General features: G+C 51.6%; 1 protein-coding gene across 2 annotated transcripts in view; it reads left to right on the top strand.

Annotated features, from left to right (window-relative positions):
- The first annotated feature begins 10075 nt into the window (after positions 1–10075).
- The window catches only part of DOCK1 (dedicator of cytokinesis 1), a 569019-nt gene continuing 555070 nt past the window's right edge, over positions 10076–24024 (top strand). For both annotated transcript variants that reach the window (XM_015103500.3, XM_042238527.1), the window contains exon 1: positions 10076–10203. In XM_015103500.3, coding sequence (XP_014958986.2) covers positions 10158–10203 — 46 coding nt within the window. In that variant the 5' untranslated portion in view covers positions 10076–10157. The remainder of the gene's footprint in view (positions 10204–24024) is intronic.

Here is a 24024-nt window from a genome sequence, read left to right on the forward strand (position 1 = left end):
GCTGGTCCCTGATGATAGAACCCTGGAGCCTGGGTTGCAGGCCCAGCGACCCTGCCAACATGTGCGAGTGGGTGCAAGAGCTTCACCCATCCTGCCCACCCCATAGATGGGCTGTTGTCAAGACCAAATCCACGCAGGTGGCTCAGAGTCTGCAGTCTGACCCTGCAATGACTGGGCTCCATCTGAATGCTACTGCCTTTCTCTTCTTATTTCTTGGCTGCGTGAGCTCTTCGCCGTGGTGCACAGGCTTCTCTTGTCATGGTGCACAGGCTCTAGAGTGCAAGGGCTCAGTAGCTGTGTGTGGGCTTAGCTGCCTCCATGGCATGTGGGATCTTAGTTCCCTGACCTGTGTCCCCTTCATTACAAGGCAGATTCTTAAACACTGACTCACCCGGAAAGTCCTCTCCACTGCTTTCCTATCTGTGAGCTCTGGGAAAGTTACAGAAAAACCTTTAGGAGCCTCAGTTTCCTCATCTGTAAAATGGGCTCACCATACCTCCTAACTCCCGGGTTACTATTCTGAGGATGACAAGCTCTTAGTGCATCAGTGGGTGTGTTCTCAGTAAATTAAGTGTGATCGTGCACCTGTTTCATTTGTGAAATTCAAAACTCTAAAGACTTCCTCAATTCACCCCCTTTTTCCCTTAACTCATTTTCTAGATCAAGTTTCTTTTTCTCTTGGGCCTCTGGGGTGAGCGTCCTAAAGCACAGATTTGGGCCTTGCTACCCCCTTGGCTTGGGGGTCATGGCCTTGCCCTCTGGCCCCATGTCCACCCCTACCCTTCATCTCACCTCCCTGCTCCATCCTAGGCATCCAGGCCCGGAGGGCATTCTAGACCTCGGCCACTCCTCACACTGTTCCTCTTGTCTGAAGCGACGCCTTGTGTCTCACCTTCTCACCTCGATGGCCACCTCTTGGCCTGCTTTCCCTGATTCCTCCAGGTGGTATGAATGTCTTCTTCCTCTGGATACCCTTAGACCTCCGGAGGCAGGGGTGTGGGCTTCCCAGGTGCAACGCAGAAGACATGGATTTGATCCCTGGGTCAGGAAGATCCCCTGGAGCGGGAAATGGCCACCCACTCCAGTACTGTTGCCGAGAAATCCCCTGGACAGAGGAGACTGATGGGCTACAGTCCATGGGGGTCACAGAGAGTCACATGACTGAGTAACTGAGCTGCCAGAGCGCTCTGACTGGCAGCCCCAGCCTGCCTTTCGTAGGTTGGCACTCACCTGGACTTCTCCGTGGTGGCCGAGAAGGATCCTCTGATCAGGGGTCAGGCTGCGAGGCTCCAGAGAGGAAGTGCTGCCTCTGCGGTCTGAACTGTCAGACGGCAACAGCCAGGCCCTGGAGCCGGGCCAGACTCCCAGCCTGCAGCCCACATCCTGCCCCGGGCTCTCAAGGTGGCCTGGGTGAGGATGCCAGCGGGAGCCCCGGGCAGCTGCTGTGCAGGAGACTCTGCGAGAAACCGGGGAGCAGAGATGAGTTGCTTGCTGCTCTGGAGGCTGTGAGTCTGAGACCAAGCTGTCCGCAGGCTGGCGCCTCCCCGACGCTGCTCTCTGCGGCCATTTTCAGGTGGTGTCCCCACATGGCCTTTCTTTCCATTCTGCGCCCCTGATGCCTCTCTTTCTCTCCCTTTTCCATTTTAATATAAAGTCTTATTTGGCGGTGCCAGGTCTTCACTGTGGTCTGTGGGATCTTTAGCTGCAGCATGCAAACTTTTACTTACGGCATGTGGGATCTAGCTCCCTGACCAGGGATGGAACCTGGGCTCCTTGCATTGGGAGTGTGAAGTCTTAGTCACTGGACCACTGGGGAAGACCCCCTGAGGTTGTTTTGTGCGTCCAAATTTTTTCCTTTTATAAGGACACCAGTCAGATTGAGCGGGATCCATCCTAATGGCCTCAATTTAACTTAATCATCTCTTGAAAGGCCCTATTTCCAATAACAGTCACATTCCAAGGTACTGGGTATTGGGGATTCAACACAAGAATTTGGGAGGACAAACTTCAGTGCATAACCGTGGGTCCCCAAAGGACAGCCAGAACGGCCTTGCCCAAAGATGGAGGGGTGGGGGAGGGGCAGATACTCACCGTAATTCCTGACTGCCTCCTCAGCCCGGCCCAGCTGAAAGCTGTGAGCACTCTGAGAACAGAGACCGGAAGTGGCTCCTCTAAATAAGTTTAAAAGGAAGAAGCTGGGAGAATCCCAGAATTTCCCAAAGAGAATAAGGTACTTTAGAGGTTACGGTCGTTGTTCAGTTACTAAGTTGTGTTCGACTCTTTGCAGCCCCGTGGACTGCAGGATGCCAGGCTTCCCTGTCCTCCACAGTCTCCCAGAGTTTGCTGAAGTTCACGTCCAGTGAGTTGGTGATACTATCTCATCCTCTGCTGCTAATCCCACCATGACAATGACGCTGCTCCCATTTACGAGCGCTGACTCCGACTTTACGGTCCCACCTCTTTCCTCACCATTTTTATGTTTTCCTCTGCATTTCTGAGCTCTTGGAGCATGTTGACAACCCTGTTTTAAGTTCTTTGTCTGCTGTTAACAATGACATCATTGCTGTCACTTCTGTTTGTTTCTACTGATGGGTTTTGTTTCCCTGGTTACAGGTCATGTTTTCCTGTATCTTTGCATGTCTGGTCATTTTTGGTTGGATGCCAGACATTGTGAACTTTATATCGTTGGATGCTGGATTTTATTGTATTCTTTTAAATAGTACTGGATTTTGTATGGTCTACTGTTACGTTACCTGGGCTCAGCTTCATTTGTCTAAGCTTGCTTTTCGGCTTTATAATTTACTAGAGCAGCCTTTGGTCTAGGTCTAATGTAGTCCCTCTATGAAGGTGAGATCCTTAGGAGGTCTCTCCGTGTTCCACTCTATATTATGAGGTCTGTCCAATGTGGCTGAAGGTAACACCAACTCCCGTGTGAGCTCTGGGAGGCATTTGGGGCCTGCTTCTTCCTGGTGTTCTTTCCACAGCCAGATTCATAGTTTCAATCTTCACGTGCAGAGTACTCAGAGACTCAGTGGAGCCCTTCTGCAGATCTCTGGAATTCTCTCTCAGTGTGGACAGCTCCCTTCTCTTGGGCCCCATGTTCTGCAAGTCCTAGCAGCCTTGGCATCTATGAACTCTAACATCTATTTTCAGTGAGTGAGACCCCAGGCTTACTTTAGTTCCCCTTCCTCTGCTGCAGCCCAGAAACTGCCTCCAGGGAGCCAGCTGGGCTGCCATAGGATGCACCTCACTCATTTCCCTTCTTCAGGGTCACAGCCTTGCAGGGCCTCGTGTCTGGTACTGAAAACCACCACTTTATCTGGATCCCCTCCCAGTGGAGGCTCTGCACTGTTATCATCTCATTAAATCTTCCAGAGGCTCTAGAAGTCAGACTACTTTTGAAATGAAGAAACTTGAAACACCCAGGTAACTTTCAGAGTCAGACAGTTGCCAAGATGTTGGTCATGCGTCTGCCTGACTCTGTGAACGCTACCCTGTGCCGACTGGACCCTGAGGGAGTCCAGCCTCCAGGAGCAAGAACTCGACTGTCTCGGGCCTTGCCACCTGTACCCAGGGCTCCCTCTGTTTCAGGATGCTCCCCCTCCTGAAGAGATATCTGTAGAGACATCACTTTGTCAAAGCTATGGGTTTTCCTGTAGTCATGTACTATAGTGAGAGTTGGACCAAAAAGAAAGCTGAGTGCCGAAAAATTGATGTTTTCAAACTGTGGTGCTGGAGAAGACCATTGAGAGTCCCTTGGACTGCAAGGAGATCCAACCAGTCCATCCTGAAGGAAATCAGTCCTGAATATTCACTGGAAGGACTGATGATGAAGCTGAAGCTCCAATACTTTGGCCACCTGATGCAAAGAATTGACTCAAAAGACCCTGATGCTGGGAAAGATTGAAGGTGGGAGGAGAAGGGGGTGACAGAGGATGAGATGATTGAATGGCATCACCGACTCAATGGACATGAATTTGAGCAAACTCCAGGAGACAGTGAAGGACAGAGAAGCCTGGTGTGCTGCAGTCCATGGGGTCACAAAGAGTCAGATGCGATCGAGTGACTGCCCAATAACAACCTTTTTCTGTAGGCATCCCAGCCCGCAGTCCCAGAGCTCATTTCTGTGTGTGCTCAGCGTGGGGAGGACTGCTTGGTCTGCATTTATAATCACAGGCACATCTGCCCACCAGGCACACAGGCTCTGCAGGCAGCATCCTCTACCGAACAACCTATTTGCTCTACAGAGCTGGTTGAAGTTTAACATCAAGGGTCTGCCTTAATGATCTTCACGGAGAATGCTGAGCAGGGCACCTGGAATGTAAAGCAGAGCCCAGGTGACTGCAGCGAGGCCGGTCCAGGCAACTGTTTCATAAGCTGGTATTCACATCTCAAGCCCTCCCCTTCCCCTGCTTTAACTTTATTTATTAAGAAATTTCAAACATAAAGATGAAACACACATAAACCTATCACCTAGACTGAACAATTTTGCTTCATCTTTTTTTTTTTTTTGCTGTAATATTTAAAAGTAAATGACACACTTCCAAACACTGCAGCATGCATCTCTAAAACATAAGGAGTTTTCCCCAAAAATGTATTTATTTTCAGCTGGGCTGGGTCTTCACTGCTGCCCTTGGGCTTTCTCTAGTTGTGGTGAGCGGGGGCTACTCTTTGTTGCATTGTGGTGGCGTCTCTTACTGCGGAGCTCGGGGTCCAGGGTGCACGGGCTCAGCAGCTTCAGTTCGCAGGCTCTGTAGCTGTGGCACGTGGCCTTAGTTGCCCTGAGGTAACTGTGATCTTCCTGGACCAGGTATTGAACCCACGTCCCCTGCATTGACAGGTGGATTCTTAACCACTGAACCACTAGGGAAGTCCTAAGTATTTCTTTTGATATATTATCTATAATATATTAATGTATAATAATATAACTATTAATAGTTATATTAATAATAACTATTATTACACTTGGCAAAATAAATAATTTAAAAATATTATGTAGTATTGGTTCACAGTTAAAATTGTCTCTTGTCTTCAACAACTCTCAGAGTTGGTTTGCTAAGAGCAGTTATGAAGTGCATTTCTTATAGTTCTTAAATTTTCAAAAATCTAGAATAGTTCTTTCTCTTTTTTTTTTTAAATTATACTGACTTATTGGACTTCCCTGGTGGCTCAGATGGTAAAGAGTCTGCCCACAATTGTAGGAAACCCAGGTTCAATCCCTGGGTAGGGAAAATCCTCTGGAGAAAAGAATGGCAATTCACTCCAGGATTCTTGCCTGGAGAATCCCATGGATGGACAGTGGAGTCTAGCGGGCTACAGTCCATGAGGTCACAAAGAGTCAGATGTGACGGAGTGACTAACACTCTCACTTTCATTGACACCAGACCACTGTCCTATAAAAGAGCCTTCCTTCTATCTTAATGTAATTATACAGGTTTTCCTCAACTTATAATAAGGTTACACCCTAATATATCCACTGTAAGTTGAAAATATCATTAAGTTGAAGATATATTCAACACATTAATCTACCAAACATCATCACTTAGCCAAGTCTATGTGAAACACACTTAGAATATTTTTTTAAGAAAAGAAAAATCCTTGGCCCAACCAGGAGGCATATAGGATCTTAGTTCTGCGGCCAGGGGTTGAACATGTGTCCCCTGCATTGGAATCATGGAATCTTAACCACCAGACCACCCGGGAAGTGTCCCCTGACTTTCATTTTTTAACAGAGTACTTCAGTTAGCCTATAGTGGGGCAAAACACAGCCTGTTTTATAAGAAGGTGTTGAACATTTTGTGTAATTGATGCTACACTGTACTGAAGTAAAGAGCAAAATAGTTGGTTGTCTGGATACGGAGTGATTGTATGTTTACTGGTCATTTTCCCTCCTGACTGAGGGCTGACTGGGAGCTGTGGCTCCCACCTGCTGCCCAGCGTCAGGAGATAGAACTGTATTATAAGCCCAGGAAAAGATTCAATTCAGTTCAGTCGCTCAGTTGTGTCCGACTCTTTGCAACCCCATGGACTGCAATGCAGCATGCCAGGTTTCCCTGTCCATCACCAACTCCTGGAGCTTACTCAAACTCAAGTCCATCGAGTTGGTGATGCCATCCAACCATCTCATCCTCTGTCATCCCCTTCTCTTCCCACCTTCTATCTTTCCCAACATCAGGGTTTTTTTTTCAAATGAGTCAGTTCTTTGCATGAGGTGACCAAAGCATTGGAAAAGATTAAAAATTCAGAATTCAAGCTAAGGTTTGTACCAAATGCACAGCACTTTTGTACCATTCTTAAGTTGAAAGACCTAAGTGCAACCATCCTAAACAAGGGGTTCTCAAGGGTTCTTGGGTGTCATTTAACTTTTCCCTTGGTCTTCTCTTTTTCCTGTAACCTGGAATTTAGATGTGAAGTCTTGAGTATACTTTTTTTTTTTTTTTGGTGGGGAGAGGGGGATTATCCTTTTTCATTCTGTGTGACATTAAGCACTGTGACCACATGCTGGGTCATGTAATACAATGCTAACATCTGCTACTGGATCAAAGTGGCGGCAAGTATACGCCTCACCGCACAGTGCATTCTTGCCTTTCCAGGTGGTGGGTAGCCTGTGATGAAGCCCTTTGATGAAGTGTGTGAACTCCCCACATCTCTGTCTCACTCTCCTCTGTTCCTGCCCCTCTTCTCCATTCACTGTGCCTTCTGCCACCTACACCAGGCAAGATTTTGCTGAATCGACCTCTCAGGCTTGCATTGTGAATGTGGAAAACTTTTTCCAACGAAACAAATTAATTTTAATTTTCAAAATCTAAATAACGTGTAATGCAATGTCGATTATGCTTTTTCATGGCCCCCTCTTAGGATTCTGCCTTATCTTGGGAGGGGCCCCTCGTCTGAACCCCCACTGATCTTCAGGCCTGGCCTGCCGGGAACCTCGGTGCTGTTGGGCAGGTCACACCTGCAAGCCAGCAGAGACCTGATTCCTGTGCGAAGCCCAGGAGGGATGGCTGAGCTCAGGGGCCCACCCATGGCGACTCAGGAGTTAAAAACTCCAACTCACTAAAACCCCCAGGGCTCGTGGAGTTGGAGACGATGCCAACCTAGAGCTCATGCAACCACAGGGCAAGGAGCCAGGCCTGGACTCAGTTTCCAGCCTCTAGATGGGACCACTGTTGGAGTCAGCCAGGGAACGCCGATAAACCTCTCAGAGCCGCATGGACGGTGGCCAAACTTGGGCACACATTGAAGTAACGGGATCAAAACCTCATTGTCTCCAACACGTGGTCTGTGGTTCATCTGGAGTTTTAAAATTCTGTTTCAGAAATTTATTTATTTTTAAAAATTATTTGACTGTGCCAATTATTATTAGTTGCAGCATGCAGAATCTTTAGTTACCGCACTCAGGATCTTCAGTCGTGGCGTGTGGGATCGAGTTCCCTGACCGAGGATTGAACCTGGGCCCTCTGTATTGAGAAGGAGGAGGCTTAGCCACTGAACTACCAGGGCAGTTCCAAGAAATTTACTTGTATCACAGTCTTACAAAAATATGCAAGTCCCATGCCATATCACATGTATTTTTTTTCAGTGGGTCTCTTGTATCAGAGTGAAAGTAGAAACTTATAGAAAGTGTGAACCATGATGTTATTAGGCAAAATTCCTGGGGGCAGCATCAGATGAGAAAACCAAGTATAACCAGAGGATGTCTCACCTGTGCAGCTGTATCTTCTCCTTTGATCCTCAGAAGAGGCTGGCCTCATTGCCCCTAGTTTATACACAGAACTATCAGAACCCTAAGGTTTAGGAGCACAACAGGCTAGAAACGAGAGAGAAGGTCACAGAGCTGGCAAAGGAAGGCCAGGACTCTGAGTCGCATATGGCTCTCAAGCTCCTCATCTTTCACTACAATATGCCATATGCCTCCATGTGTAGCCACACAAGCAAAACCAAAACACTGGACACAAGAGAGATCAGTATCATTAACATGTTTCCCAGGTTTTCTTTGCAGAATTCCACATTCCTAATAAGACCAACATGGCCCTTCTACTACAGGCTCATTCCTTGGCCTTTTCCCCTGGTTTCCTGAGCTTCAGGAAAGATTGAAGTCCCTTGAAGCATCTGTGCTCCTTCCCAACCCAGTGCCTTCACACATGCGGTTGCCCCTGCTAGTCTCTGTTTTTCCTTCAAGTCTGGGCAGCTTCTATTTTCCCAGGAAGCCTGTTCGGACCTAGAGTAGGTCAGGCCATCACATCACTGGTCTCAGAGTGTTCTGCTTCTCCCGGACAGCACCTTCACACCTCCAGGGGTCAGGGTGACCAGGTCGTGGGTTCAGGGCCTGAGCTCCTGAGGTTTCTAATTTCCACAGGAGGTCTTAAGCGCCCGCATGTGGCTGGGTGTGATTGGAGCCCAGTCCCTTCCGTCTGTGGGACTCGGGTTCTTTATCAGTAAAACAGGGCCTGTGACTTTCTTTGAATCTGTGGTTGCTTCTGTGAACTCTCAAGTCGTATCTTACCCTCTGCGTACAGGACAGACACCCAAATGGATAAGCTTTTAAGGCATCCTCAAGCATTAAATCAGTATTCTGGGTGGAATGCTGAGATTTCCCTGTATCACAGTAGCCCCGAAGGCAGCTGACAGGCCTTCTCTACATCAGGATGGTGGCCTTCCCAGTCTTCCCCAGGCCCTCCCAGCCTGTTCCCCGAGCTCCCCCACCCAGCACTGTCCCTACCCCATGGAGCCTTCCCATCTTTTTACCATCCTTCCTCCAATCCTTGAAGGCTGGGACTCCCCTGGGGGTCTAGTGGCTAAGACTCTGAGCTCCCCATGCAGGGGGCTGGAGTTCAATCCCTGGTCAGGGGACTAGATCCCACTTGGCACACCTAGGACCTGGGGCAGCCAGGAAAAAAAAAATTCTTGCAGACTCCCTGGCCTACTGCATTGTCAGTGGTTCTTGGGGGTATGAGTTAATATTCCATGACACCAAGTGTATTCCATCCCAAGGCTGTCTCCTTCCTCCTTTTCTTGGTTTCGATCTTTCTATTCTTTAACGAAATTATGGTAAAAATAAATGTGTGTGTGTTGTTTTAACTTGAAGAAAATCTGAAGCCCCAGTCTTCTACTGGTGTGAGAAACAAGAGCCTGGGGACGCTTAGCAGAGTGGACACCAAGTTCCTAAGAGGCTAATGTGTCTGCTCCAGGCCGGGACTGGGGTTTCCTTTCCAAGTTAGCACCCTCTCTCCAGTTCCCCACGTCCCCCTCTTCGCAGACCTCCTGTCCTACTCAGCTTGCAGAGGCGTCTGGGACCAAAGGAGGCTGAGGTCTCTAGGTCAATGCACTCACTCTACAGTCCAGCAAGAGGTCACCTTCCCGCAACGCCCTAACCCCCCGCCCCCCCACCCCCCACCCCCAGGCCAGCACTGCCGGCTCTTCCCACTCTCCTTGGGTGTCTCCACGCAAGCACTAGGAGCCAACCTATCTCACCTCCCCAACACTAGCTTGGCTAGTTGGTGATCAGCGCACCGGGCGCTGGGTAGGTGTTCAGTTAACTTTTGCCAAAGGAATGAATGAATGAACCACGCGCTCGGGGGAAGGCTCCTCCCAGGGATCCTGCTGGTTTGCTCAGCTCCAGGCCTCTCCCCCAAGCCGGGGGCCAAGCCGGGGGTGGGGGGTGGGGGGGGGACCTCACATCACTGGGAGTCGGTCTGATGTAGAAGTTTCACGAAGTGCCAAGACGACCCCCCCTGCCCGCTTCCCGGCCAGGGTGCACCTCCTTTCTGGGTGTATGAGATCCAGCCCTCGGGAGGGCACCCCGACTCGCAGAAGTCCCGCACATCAGGAGGAGACGACAACCCCTGGGGGGGCGCTCCTTTGAGGGTGGGGGTCGTGGGCGTGGAGCGCGGGGCAGGGCCGCCGGCGGCCGAGGGCGCGCGCGCGGCTCCCCGCCCGCCGCCTCCGGCCGCCGGCCCGCCTCCCGCTGGCGCTCCCGGCCTTTCCCATCCGGCCCGCGACGCCCCGCCCGCCCCGTCCCACATGACACCGCCTCCGCCGCAAACTTTTTCCACCCCATCCTGCCGCGGCCCGAGAGGGATGGAAAATGGCGGCCTAGGCGCGGAGTTTCCTGGCGCAGCGGCGGCGGCCTGGGCGCGGGGGGCGCGGGCGGCAGCATGACGCGCTGGGTGCCCACCAAGCGCGAGGAGAAATACGGCGTGGGTGAGCACCTCCGCGCGCCGCGCGCGGGGCTCGGGGCCGCCGGGGGCGCGCCCGGGAGCCTGTTGCCGGCGGCCCGGGCGGGGACGCGGAGAGACCGCGGCGCCCGCAGCCCCGCGTCCCCAGCCCTACCCCCCTGCCCGAGGGGTCCGGCCGCGCTCCCGTCGGCGGGCACTGCCCACTCGGCGCCCGGGGCGCACGCCGTCCCCGCGCTCGCTCCGGAGCCCGCGCGAGCCGGGCCGGGGACACGCGGGTGTGTGTGTGTGTGTGTTTGGGGGGGGGGAACACGGCGGGTTGTGTCACGTCCCGAGGGTGTCCCCTCCGACACCCAGCTCTCGGGACGGGCACCGCGGCGGCCGAACCCTCCAGCCTCCCGGGGCTTGCCCCCGGGACTCCCGGATCCCAGCTGGGCCGGGCCCGGCCGGGAGGCCCCCGGGGGGCATTGTTCAGCCGCGCCTTTTTTTTGTTTTTCCTGCTTTTCGGGTGAAGTTGTGCTCAGCGTCTGGGGCTCCCGGGTGGACCGTTTCGAGTTGCAGCGATCACGGAGAGAACTGTGCTCTCCTCCGGGGGGTGGGGGTGGGCGGGAGGAGGTGGCCCGTGGGACCGGGGGCGGTCCATCGCACGACCCGGCAGCTCGGTGGTCCTGCCCTGGAAGGCGCGGGACCCTGGGGACTGCAGCCGAGCGCGTCCCCGGAGCCGGGGAGCGGGGTTAGGAAGGGCTGGACGGGTTTTGGCTCCGCGGCTCTTTGTCGTTTGCGGAGGGGAGTAAAGGGAGTCCGGTTGCAAGTTTACATTTCTGGCCAAGTACACATACATTCCAGAGACAGACACTTTCCTTAAGGGCCAAACAAGCGGCCCCCTTGGGCTCCGTACGCCCTGCAGCCCCACTGGCGGGGCCTGGCCTGCCGGGGCCTGTGGGTTCCTGCCTTCTCTTGACTTACCCACCCAAGGCTTCTGTCTGGGTTGGCGGCTGGTCCCCCAGCTCCATCGCTTCCCAGTTGGTTTTCAGTCTCTTTCCTCCTGCTCCAGGGTCCAAAGCGGGGACCCTGGACCATCTCCTTAGCCAGGCTGGACTCTGCCTCACCTGGGCCTCCCTCTGAAGGCAGGGGATGCCCCCCTGGGGTTCCCAGTCCCTCGCCTGTCTTGCCCTTGAAGCTCTGAACCTTTGCAATGTGGTCACCCAGAGTGTCTTCCCACTCCGGCTACCGGTCTGGTTCAGGCCTCCCCCACTGCGAAGCCTCCTGGGTGGTGCTTGTCCCCAAGGCACTCTCTTTCCTTTCTGTGATGCCAGTGGCTTATCTGCGAGATGCCAGAGACGCAGAGTGGGCACAGGGACAGTCCTGGGTCCCCTCTGGCCCCGCGCTGTGTTAGTGAAGGATCAGCCCTGTTTCAGGACCGCAGTGGCTGAATCCCCTCCCCACCACCTTTTAGAGACTCAGGCATCTGAGACTCAGGCTTGTTTACAAATGTCAACAGCCCAACAGAGCTGGGCTTTCTGATGGCAGCTCTGTTTCTAAACTTCTAAGTGGCATCCTGTGTGCATTCAGATGGTTTCAGACCCATAGAAATAACCCCATCCGTCTGCATTGGATGAGGGAGATTTGGGGGTGGTGGAGTTTCCTGCTGGGGTAACTGCACCCTGGTGGGGGGTGGGGGGTCTGGGCTGTGGGGAGCCTGTTGGGATGCTGTGTTTAGGCTGAGGGCTGATCCTTGGGGAACGTTGCGCTGAGAGATGAAGGAGGAGCTGGAGCTCTGGGGAGAGGAGGGCAGAGGGCAGGAGACCACCATCCTGCTCGGGACTTGGCCCCTCGTCCTGTGTGCTGGGGTCTACTCACTGTCCCCCCCGCCCCCCGCCATTTCACAGAGGCCGAGGACAGATGAATGCCACTGAAACCCTGGTGGTGGCTCTAGAGCTCATTTATGGTCGACTCGCCTATAAGGGGCTTCTCTTTAGGATACCATGTTTTTTTTTTTTTTTTACACTTTTTATTTTATATTGGAGTCTAGCTGATTAACAGTGCTGTGATATTTTAGGTCCGCAGCAAAGTGACTCAGCTGTACAGATACATGCATCCATTCTCCCCCAAACTCTCCTCCCATCCAGGCTGCCACATAAGGTCGAGCAGAGTTCCCTGTGTCAACCAGTAGGACCATGTTGGTTATCCATTTTAAATATAGTAAGGTGTACACGTTGATTCTGGGACACCATATTTGAAGACAGCTTGATCCTCTTGGTTCCTGGGGTGACCTGGATGGTGCCAGTGATCACCCTATAGATGGCTGGATAGTGGCTTGTGTCTCGAGACCGAAGGGAACATTCAGGAGCAGGGTCTGCCCACTGGGGAGGCAGCTCTGGGCATGACCGTGGCTGTGTCCTTTCTGCAGTAAGGCACACGCCTTCTGGAAGCTTTGGTGGCTCAGTAGTAAAGAACTCTCCTACCAATGCAGGAGACGCAAGAGACTCGGGTTTGATCTCTGGGTTGGGAAGATCTCCTGGAGGAGGGCATGGCATTCCACTCCAGTATTCTTGCCTGAGTAGTCCCATGGACAGAAGAGCCTGCCGGGCTACAGCCCATGGGGTCGCAAAGGGTCAGACACGACTGAAGTGACTTAGCATGCATGCATGGCGGTTCCTTCTGGTATCACACCTTGGCTCATACTTTGGTTTGAAGAAAACTCCCAAGTTGAAGAGTTTCAAAGAAGAGAAGTTTTCTGGATGGTTTTGGAGGCAGTTCTGGGAAGGATGTGAGTGGCGGTCAGGAGACCCGGAGGGGGCTGTTCTACTCAGTGTCACCAGGAGAAGATGACAAGACAACCCAACTTTGAGCAGCAAAAGGAGCTTTAAATACGTCCTGTCAAGGAGGGCAGGCAGGCTTAGAACTCCTGAATTGGGGCAGGGGGAAGCCAAGGGTGCTTGCACCAGGCGCCCCTCCTGTCTGGGAGTTGCCTGGGGAGGGGTCCCCCTGGTCCTCAGGGCCTGGGCTGGCTGGGAAGATCGAAGTGCTGTATGTAAGAATCCATTTCCCCAAGCTAACTGGCTCTTTCTGCCTAAGGGAACACTCTTAGAGAGCCCTTTCACCAACCACAAAACTTTTTTGGCTGGAGCCTCATAAGGGGACTGTGTCTCCCTAGATGGGCTCTGGTGGGTCTGTGGGCGGGCCATGCTTCCAGCGACTTGGCCTGTGAATAGATCACGAGGGGAGAGAAAATGGTAAAACTCTTATCTCATTTGCAAACATGAATCACAGCTCATTGTCTGCGAGTACTTAGGTTCTGTTAGAAGCATTGTTTGTAAGTGAGACACTTCAGTTATTTATTTATTCTGTAAAGTCGGGAAAGGAGTAAACAGCTGATCTCTTGCTTCCTCAGCAAAGGCAGGAAATCCCGGCACCCCCAGGATTCATGGGGTTGGGGTGGGGGGTGGGGACGGCACGGTGATGGTCACCTGTGCAATTGACTAGCCTGTTCCTGTCTCCCCTTGGGTGTGAATTTGGTGGGTCAGTGTTTACAGACTGGTTTATTAACACAAGGCATTAACTTTGACCTAACTCAGTCACACTCAGGGGTTGGGCCAGATGAACTTTTCCATCACCCCCCAACTAAGTTGAGTCATAAGGTCCCAACACCTGTAAAACTGTGTTCATGTGGATCCAGTTGCTAAGATTAGGTGAAAAGATGCAGGGTTGTAATTCTCAGCCTGATGGTGTTTGCCTTATAAGAATTTACTTAAGCCATATGTTTGATCTGGGAAGTTTTCTGAGGATGGTGGGCTCATATCTCCTTAATGGTGTGGGAGACAGAATATTCCCCACCACCCCCCACCTCCCGCCAAACATCCACTCCCTAATCCCCAAGACTTATGAATATGATGTGTGACATGACAGAAGGGACTTGGCAGGTGTGGTTACGGTTACGAACCTTGAAATGGGTTGATTAGTCCTAAGTTACTCACCTGGAGCTGAAGCCCCAATACTTTGGCCACCTGATGTGAAGAGCCGACTTGCTGGAAAAGACCCTGATGCTGGGAAAGATGGGGGGCAGGAGGAGAAGGGGACGACAGAGGATGAGATGGTTGGATGGCATCACCGACTCGATGGACATGGGTTTGAGCAAGTTCCAGGAGCTGGTGATGGACAGGGAGGCCTAGTATGCTGTAGTCTGTGGGGTCAGAAAGAGTGAGACACGACTGAACAGAAGCAGCACCCCTGGGTCCCCTGAGCAGAGAACTTCCTCTGACTGCTCACAGGAGCAGTGGTGGTTGAAGTGGACACGGAGGTTCCGAGCCTTGGAAGGGCTGTGTGCCCCCTTGCTGGCCCAGAGATGTAGGGGCCCACTTGCTAGGACTGCAAGGAGCTCAGGGTGGCCCAGCTGACAGCCAGCAAGGAAACAGGGACCTCGGACCTGCAACCACAGCTGGCTTCTGCCAGTGCCCCTGATAAGCCCGGAAACAGATTCATCCCAGAGCCTCCCGTGAGAGCCCAGCTGGCCAGCACCTTGGCTCTGAGACCCAGGAACGCTGGGCGTCTGACTTGAAGCACAGTGAGATAATAAACGTGGGTGGTTTTCAACTGCCGAGGGCGTGGTGATGGGTTATGGCAGCAGTAGGGCGTGAATGGAGGTGGTGTGGCGAGCAGCCCAGGCGAGACTGGGTTCTCTTTCCAGCCTTAGCTTTGCCAGGAGGCAGGTTGACCTCCACGTGTCCTTCGCTCTTCACTCCAGGCCGAACTCAAACAGGGAATGTGGGTATTGGCACCGAGACATCTTTAACTCCTGGGTCTTAGTCATCATGTGGCCCTTGAGCAAATGATTCCTGCTTCCTTAGCCTCTGTTTCCTCATCTGGAAAGGAGACTCAAGCCTGCCTTCCGCAGAGACCGGTGGGGATTCATTGAGATAGTGTCCTCAGAGCACAAAGCACTGAGGTCAGCATTTGAGATAAGCCAGGCAGTCCATGGAGCCATGCTTTTAGTAATTTTTTTAATTTAATGAATTGCAGTTTGGAAATGTGGTGACAAGCGATTTCCTCTTTGGATTCGACAGTCACTGTGGCTGAAGGGAGGCTCTTCTTCCAAAGTTAATTTTCTACCGGGGAGTGTGACATTTGCTTGATAATAGAGATTATGACGTGTGTATTCAGATTAGCTCTGAGCAATGGTAATTGCTAGGAATATGGTAGTATTCCAATAATTTGGGAGTGTGGAGCTGCAGAGAGATCCTTCATATTGCTTGGAATAGCAAGCAAGCTGCTACTTTGGGGGATGAAAAATTATATTTGATTGTAAGTAAATAGAAATGCAGACATTTTCATTCACTGGAGTTGCAGAAAAACAAAGCTTAAGAGCGCATTATATTTCTGCAAATCTGATTTTACTTTGGAAACATTATACACATTTTAAATGTGTTGTTGTGCCAGGGTTGGCCCAGAATAGCAGAGTGTTATCAGGATTGCCTGAGGTTGTGGGAATTGTTCTTTTGCTTGTGTTCTTGTGACCTCTGAGGATACAGGTAGTGATCTCAGAGGAGGAAATGGTGAGTCCTGAGCTGGGTGCAGCCCAGAAGCCAAGTGCCTGCGCCCGAGGGCCCCTGTGACCTCTCTCTGTCTCTCTCTCTCCTCTCTTTTTTCCCCTGCTTCCTTCTTTCCTTTCTCCCCTCCTTCCGCTCTCTTCGTCAGACTTTGGATTTCCGTATAATTACACACAGCAGTTGTAAGAAGTAATACTCCCATGTATACATTGCCGGTTTTCCCCAAGGTTCTATCTTGTAAAACTCCAACACAGTGTCAGAACCTGGATGTAGACATTGAAGATACAGAGCGTCTCCATCCCCCCCAGGACCCCTCCTTTTGTTGCCACCCCACCCCTCCCGTTTCCCTGCCCCATAATCCCTGGCAACCATTAATCTGACCTCTATGTCTGCAATTTTGTAATTTCACGAATGTTACGTGAGTGGGATCTTGAGTATGTAGCCTTTCTGGATTGCCTTTTTCCCTCAGCATACTTCTCCAGAGAGTCACCAGACTGCTGTGTGTATCAATGATCTGTTCCTTTTCTTTGCTGAGTAGTGTCCGTGGTGTTGGACGTGCCACACAGGGTCTAACCATTCATTCGTTGAAGGATGTCTGGTTTTGGCTGTTATGAGTAAAGCTGCTGTGAACACTCTTGCACAGGTTTTGTGTGTGTGTGTGTGTGAACGGAAATCTCCGTCTTCTGGGATAAATGCCTAGGAGTGCAATTGTGTTTTGTTTATTTTTAATTTTTAAAAAATTTTTGGCCACACTGTGCAGTATGTGGGATCTTAGTTCCCAGATCAGATATTGAACCTGTGCCCCCTGCATTGGGAGCACAGAGTCTTTAAGCACCTGACTGCCAGGGAAGTCCCAGGAGCGCGATTATTGAATTGTCTGGTAGTTTGGCTTTTTAAGAAGCTGTTAGTACCAGACTTTTCCCCAGTGGCTTAGCCGTTTTACATTCCCACCAGCTGTGTGCATGTGTGCATGTTTGTGCATGTGTGTGGGTGTGTGCTTGTGTGTGTGTGCGAAGGTGTGTGTACATGTGTGTCTGCACGCATGTGTATGTGAAGGCGTGCATGTGCGTGCCTGTGTACTTGAAGGTATGTGTGCGCACGCGTGTGCGCATGGATATGTGAATGTGTGCAGGGGTGTGCGTGTGTGCGTGCATGTATGTGTGTGTGTGTGCATGTGTGCGTGAGATCCAGTCTCTCCGCATCCTTACTGACACGTGTTGTCTGTTTTCTCCAGTCTGAGCAGCGTCTCGTTGGGGTTGGAATTTGCGTTTCCCTCACTGCAGTGCTCCTTGAAGGAGATCTGGGTGTAATCTGGGAGATGAGCCAGGCTGGGTGCTGGTGGAGCAGGGGCTGCTGATGGATTTGGTGAGATGGTTGGGTTTGCGCAGGGAAGGGCCAGCAGTCCGGCTTGCAGGGAAGATTCTGGAGGGGTAGGCTGGAGGCAGTCTGACGATGTGGAGGTACACAGGGCTCACCCAGAGGCTCGCTTTTCAGACTCTCTGTGTCCTGGGGTCGTCCTCAGAGGAGCGTGGTGAAGAGGAGGTGCCATTTCACACAAGGGACTTGCGCATCCACGGAGTTTGGTATCCGTGTGCTGGAACCAGTCCCCCGTGGACACAGGACAGGGGGGTGACTGTGGGTTGCTGCCTGCCCGTGCACACACTTAGGTGGCCTAAACAGCAGGAATTTTTTACCTCCCAGTTCTGGAGGCCGGGGTCAGGGCCCGGGTGTCGGAGGGGCTGGTTCCTGCTGGGACTTCTCATCGGTTTGCAGGTCTTGCCGTGCCCTCCCATGGGCCCCCCTTGTGTGTGTCTCTGTCCTAATCTCTTCTTGTAAAGACCCCCCTCATGGATGAGAATTCACCCTGATGACTTCGTTTTGCCCTCATCACTTACTTAAAGACCTTGTCTCCATATCCTGCCACATTCTGTGATATTGGGGTTTGAGCTTCAACCTTGGAGTTTGGGAGGACACAGCCACTGACAGTGTGACTGCCACGACTTAAATTAAGGCTTCTCCTCTTACGTTTCACTCTGCCTTTGGGGGGGGTCGCCATCTGGGTGACTTTTTTGGTAAGGGTGTGGGTCCCCAGTGCTGGGTGGACCCCAGGGAGGTGAGAGGTGAGAGGTGGGCGCTCGTGGTGGAAGCCCCCCTGCTTTGGTCACAAGGCTCATAGAATCTAGTTCAGGACTCTAGTTAGTTTCTGTGTTAAATATGGAAATTCCTTGCTATCAAGTTATGGACAGCACTTTAAGGTGAAGTCATTTGGGACCTGAAAAGAAGCTGTGCAGGTTTGAAGTGTGGTGTCACAGCCTGGGGGTGGGGGGGTGTGTAGACAGATGACTCATCCAGCGTCACCCACCTGTGCCCACCTGGCTGAGTCTCAGGAGAATGAGACATCCCCCTTAGGTTTGTTTCTAGTCTCTTACCAACTGTGTTTCTGTGGCTCGAATAGAGTGGGCAGATCATGCTGGATCTGGAATCCCAGTTCTCCTGTGATGGCGAGGAGGCCCTGGGTACCCAAGTTGCTCATTCACGTTGGCCCAGCAGACAACCCCAGGGGCTGCTCTTCTCTCTGCGGACCAGGAGGCTGGCTCTGTCAACAGTCACCGCAGGCCCAGCCCGCAGTGGCCCCAGGGTGCTCGTGCAGCGCTTGGTCTCGGTCGCTAACGGGCCAGGGCAGGGTGTTGCTGGTGGCAGGTCATCTGGATGATTGAGTGTAATCTCCGTGTTAGCTCAAGACTCTGCAATCATCCACCTACCTGCATGCTGGTGGGCTGCTGTGTGTACATACACAGAGGCGCTCTCTGCTTTCAAAAGGCAGATGGTTTCACCCCAGACAGATGCCTATCAGCTTGTTAAATTTTCATCTGGGTGCCTTAAGGAGAAAAAGATGTTTTCTTTTGGCATGCGGTGTGTGCCAAGAGATCACAGGTTTGGGGTAGGAGAGATTCCTCTTTGAATCTCAGCTCCACCTCCTCCTAGCCAAGTGACTTGGCTGAATTGTTTGCCTTAAGCTTTCTCCTTTGTAAAAACTGGTGATCACGCCAACCTCCTTGGGCAGTTCTGGGGATAAAGAGATAGCCCACCTCAAACCTGGCCCCTGGGCTGTGCTTGGCAAAGGTTAGTTCCTTTTGTTATTGATCGTGAGAAGCCTTAGGCTGCTCTAGTGAGTTCACGCTCTGCCGGGCTCTGCACTCTGACTGGGGGACCAAAGCAATGTGGACCCTGTTGCTTCTCATCTCCTGCTGGTTGGGAGCTGCAGGTGGAGGATGGAGAGAGATGTTTCATGGCTTCCCTAAAATTTTAATGTTCACACTGAGGTCAGACCAGCAGCCTGAGTTCCTACGGATTCCCAGGGCAGATCCCTAAAGCTTCCAGGGATACATCTCTCATCAAAAATGTTGCTCTGTCTTTTTTCCTGGCCCATTTGCTGTTCATAGTTGTTTCTGCCTGTCCTCAGGAGCGTGATACAAAGTTTATATGCCTTCTGGAGTGATTTTGTTTAACCTAAGGTGGATACGTTCAGTACACTTTTAGGTACACGTGTAACTATTGTGATTTCTGTTCTGAATTAGGATTGGCTAGTTGCTGTAACAAACAGCCCCAGCGTTTTGCTGGCTTCACACGATGAAAGTTTGTTTTTTCTTCATGTCACAGTCCAAGTAGGGGTGGGGAGGGGACCCAGGGGCTCTGTTCTGTCTACTGGTACAGGGACTAAGGGTTTTTCTATCCTGTGGCTCTGCCCTCTGCAGCATCTTGCCTTTTTAGCTTGTGGATGGGGGAGGACAGGGATGCAGGACAGTTCGCAGGAGATTCTTCCTGGCCAGGACTGGTACCCACACTTCTGCTCTCATTCTTGTGTTCAGAGCTCCGTCCCTGGCCAGCACGTGGGACTCAGAGATACAGTCCTGCTGTGTGCCCCAAAGGAGGAGGACGAGGTGGGTCTCCTCCACCTATTCCTGTAAATACATATTTTCCATTGATCAGCACGAACTGTAGTGGACTGGTTAGAAATATGGGCGCTGAAGACCAGATTGTAAGATCTCGCGCCTTTTAGTCCCTGACAGTCTGGTGGCAGACCAGATGGCCAGACCCTGCAAAGATGTGAAGGGATGTGAACGGGGGCAGTTGCTGCCTTCTTCTTTGATGTTTGTTCCACGACTTACATCCTATAGGATTTCAGGATGTTCTTTGTGTACCTAACCCAGAAGGGTCCTGGGGCAAGGGGAGCGGGCCCGGGAGCATAAAGAAGGCTGCCTTCTAAAATGGTCGTCTTCATATTTGTTGGCGGTTCCCATGCTCACCACCCTAAAATGTACTTACCACCTCCAGACCCCATTCCCACCCCTGAAGTCTGTTGCAGTCTTCGGGCTTCAGAAGATGTTCACTAAAGCCTGCTGAGAACCGCGTCTGCCTCAAAAGTGTTGGCGTTTGTTTCTTTATAAGGATGGAATCATTTCTCTTTTTTTGGTAAATCGCGGTATTGTTGATTTACAATGTTGTGTTTCAGGTGTACAGCAAAGCACAGCTTCGGTTTCGTAGATGTATAATGTGTGTGCATATGTGTATACGTGTGTTCTTTTCTGGATTCTTTTCCCTTATAGTTTATCATCAGATGTTGAGTGTAGTTCTCTGTGCTATGTAGTAAGTCCTTGTTGTGTGTCTGTTTTATATAGAGTAGTTTGCATCTGCTAATCTACCCACCCCTCCTTTCCCCTTCGGTGGCTCAGTGGTAAAGAATCTGCCTACCAGTGCAGGAGGTGAGGGTTCGATCCCTGGCCCGGGAAGATCCCCTGGAGGAAGAAATGGCAACCCACTCCGGGATTCTTGCCTGGAAAATCCTGTGGACAGAGGAACTTGGCAGACTACAGTCCATGGGGTCACAAGCAGTGGGGCACGACTTAGCAATTGAACAACAGCCTTCCCCTTTGGTAACCATACATTAGTTTTCTGTGTCTGTGATTCTGTTTCTGTTCATTTGTACCATTTTTAAAGATTCCACATGTAAGTAGTAACACGTCCTTGTCTTCTTTCTGACTTGATTCGCGTAGTAGGACAGTCTCCAGGTCCGTCTGTGTTACTGCTCAGTGCTCAGTCCTGTCACTCCGTTGTGGCCGACTTTCCATGACCCCATGGACTGCTTCCCTGTCCATCACCAACTCCCGGAGCTCGCTCAGACTCATGTCCATCGAGTCAGTGATGCCATCCAACCATCTCATCCTCTGTCGTCCCCTTCTCCTCCTGCCCTCAATCTTTCCCAGCATCAGGGACTTTACCAGCGAGTCAGTTCTTCTCATCAGGTGGCCAAAGTATTGGAGCTTCAGCTTTAGCATCAGTCCTTCCAATGAATATTCAGGACTAATTGCCTTTAGGATGGATTGGTTGGCTCTCTTTGCAGTTTAAAGGACTCTCAAGAGTCTTCTTCAACATCACAGTCCAAAAGCATCAATTCTCCAGTGCTCAGCTTTCCTTATGGTCCGACCCTCACATCCATACATGACTACAGGGAAAACCATAGCTTTGACTGGATGGACCTTTGTTGGCAAAGTAATGTCTCTGCTTTTTAATATGCTGCTTAGGTTGGTCATAGCTTTTTTTCCAAGGAGCAAACATCTTTTAATTTCATGGCTGCAGTCGCCATCTGCAGCGATTTTGGAGCCCAAGAAAATAAAATCTGTCACTGTTTCCATTTTTTCCCCATCTGTTTGCCATGAAGTGATGGCACTGGATGCTGTGATCTTCATTTTTTCAAAAGTTGCTGCAGGTGGCATTATTTCATTCCTTCTTCCTTAAATGGCTCAGTGGCATTTCGTTGTGTTTACACACATACACACCACCCTTTCTTTATCCTTTGATCTGTTGATGGACGTTGAGGTTGTTTCCCTATCTTGGCTGTTGTAAAGACTGCTACAGTGAACGAATCTTCATTTTCTGAAGTAGTGCTTGTCTTTATGACTCAGTGGGTGCTGAAAAGGGCTAGATGGCAGATTGGTTAGAACTGCAGTAAGTTAAAGTGGCATGAGGGGGCTGGATAGTGTGGGATATTAAAGAACGCTGGACCAGGAGTCAGAAGGTCTGGGATCCAGGTCTGGGCCCAACACTTCATACAGCCTTTCCCACCTGCCCGACCTCAGACCCTGCACCTGGGTGCTGGGAGAGTCCCAGAGCCTGTGCTCACCTCTCAGCCGCCCTGGAGGAGCCGCCCAGATCACATGTACAGAAGAGCCTGCCCCAGGAAGGAGCATCACTTGGGCTTGTTTGCTGTGTTCCATTCACTTATTATAGAGAACATGGGCAGCATCTGGTGATGGTTTTCATCTGTCTTTAACTGAAAGAGGACCGTGTGAGCTTTTACTTTCCATCAAGTCTTGTAACTTTTGCTTTATGTGCGACAGGTTGTCTGATAATTGATTAGCCTTCCGGGCAGCTGAGCATTCTGAATGATCTGCTCAGCTGGGCAGCCAAATCCGTGTGTAGGGCTGAGCAGTGATGTAGTCACGGAGTAAGTGTGTCCCCGCTTCAGGGGTGAACGTGGCCGTCGCCAGCCCCAGGGAGATAAGCCAGAGAAGAAAATGGTACAGCTCCTCCCTCCCTCCCTCCTTCCCTCTCTTCCTTCCTTCTTGTTTACTTGCCAGCTTTGTTCTTAGACATTGAGGATCCAGAGTTAGCCTATGTCTCATCTCCGCTAGATTCTTGCCTTTGAGTGACTTACCCAAAACTCTGCGGTCTTTGGGGCTTTGGGGGTTGCAAGGATGTGGATCTGTTTGATTTTTTTATTTCATGCCTAAACTAACTCATTCGGTTTGTCTTAGACTGTGTCCTCTGAGCCCTGAGCTTTGTCCAGCCCAGCTCTTGGGATCTCTGATCGGATTTCTGAGACTGTGGTGGCTGCCGCCTGTGTGGAAAGGGCATCCTTTAAGACGCCCTCCCCAGCCTTCTTGGCCTCATTTCCTGCCGCACTTCTGTCCTGCCGGCTGCCTGGCTGGCCCTGGGGCACCATCTGTAATTTCCTGCCTTAGTTCCATGGGTCTCCCCCTCCTGGCATTGCCTCCTGATCCCTTTTGTCCCTCTGTCCCTCTGTCCTCAACCTGGGGCTGGGGGGACAGGGATGTGTGAGGGCTGAGGCCCCAGTGAGAATGGTACTCAGCCCCAAGGGCCCAGGAGTCTTGAGGGATGAGGACGGGGGCAGCAGGGGGAGAGCCTGGGCTGGTGGCAAGAAGGCCCTGGGGTCAGAGAGTCAGGATGGAAGAGACCAGAGGCTTCCCTCCCCCAAGCTCACAGCACTCTCAGTTCAGTTCAGTCGCACAGTCGTGTCCAACTCTCTACGACCCCATGGGCTGTAGCACGCCAGGCCTCCCTGTCCATCACCAACTCCTGGAGTTTACTCAGACTCACATCCCTTGAGTTGGTGATGCCACATCTCAGCACACTGGTTTCCCTCTTAATTTCAGCAACCTAAGCCCCATACAGCAGATTCTGGGCTGATGGATCCAGGAGTCCTGGTCCTTGCTGCCTGGTTAGGGACTCGGAGCAGCTGCCCTGAATGTGGGGGAGGGGACTAGCCCGAAGCCCACAGCCTTGTCCCTGGAGTATTCAGTGATGGTTAAAGGCGCTCCGTCGTGTCTGACTCTTTGTGACCATGGACTATACAGTCCATGGAATTCTCCAGGCCAGGATACTGGAGTGAGTAGCCTTTCCCTTCTCCAGGGGATCTTCCCAACCCAGGGATTGAACCCAGGTCTCCTGCCTTGCAGGCAGATTCTTTACCAGCTGAGCCGCCAGGGAAGCCCAAGAATACTGGAGTGGGTAGCCTATCCCTTCTCTAGCGGATCTTCCCAACCCAGGAATCGAACCGGAGTTTCCTCCATTGCAGACAGATTCTTTACCAGCTGAGCTATCAGGGAAGCCCCAAGTGTTCAGTGACATCACTGCAAAGAAGGTCCATCGAGGGGAGTCGGCCCCATCCCAGCCAAGATGTGGGGCTGGCTTGTGATGCACTGGGGGCTCCGAAGCCCCTCTGTGCCTTTGTCCTTCCTTTTCGACTGTGGATAACAGTAGTTTCTGCCTCACAGAGTTGCTCAAGGCTTAAATGGGCGAATCCATGCCAAGCAGGTTTCTGAGATCTGTGTACTAGTGACTTTCTGGGTTGCCTGTATTTTGGTCCTGTGCATTGTGGGGTAGTCAGCAGCACCCTTGGCTCACTTGATCTCACTAGCAATTCCCTTCCTTCAGTGGGGACAACCCAAGATAGGTCCAGACATTGCCACGTGTCCCCGTGGGGGCCGGATGGCTCCCACTGG

The sequence above is a fragment of the Ovis aries genome, chromosome 22 (assembly GCF_016772045.2).
Source record: "Ovis aries strain OAR_USU_Benz2616 breed Rambouillet chromosome 22, ARS-UI_Ramb_v3.0, whole genome shotgun sequence".
Lineage (NCBI taxonomy): Eukaryota > Metazoa > Chordata > Mammalia > Artiodactyla > Bovidae > Ovis > Ovis aries.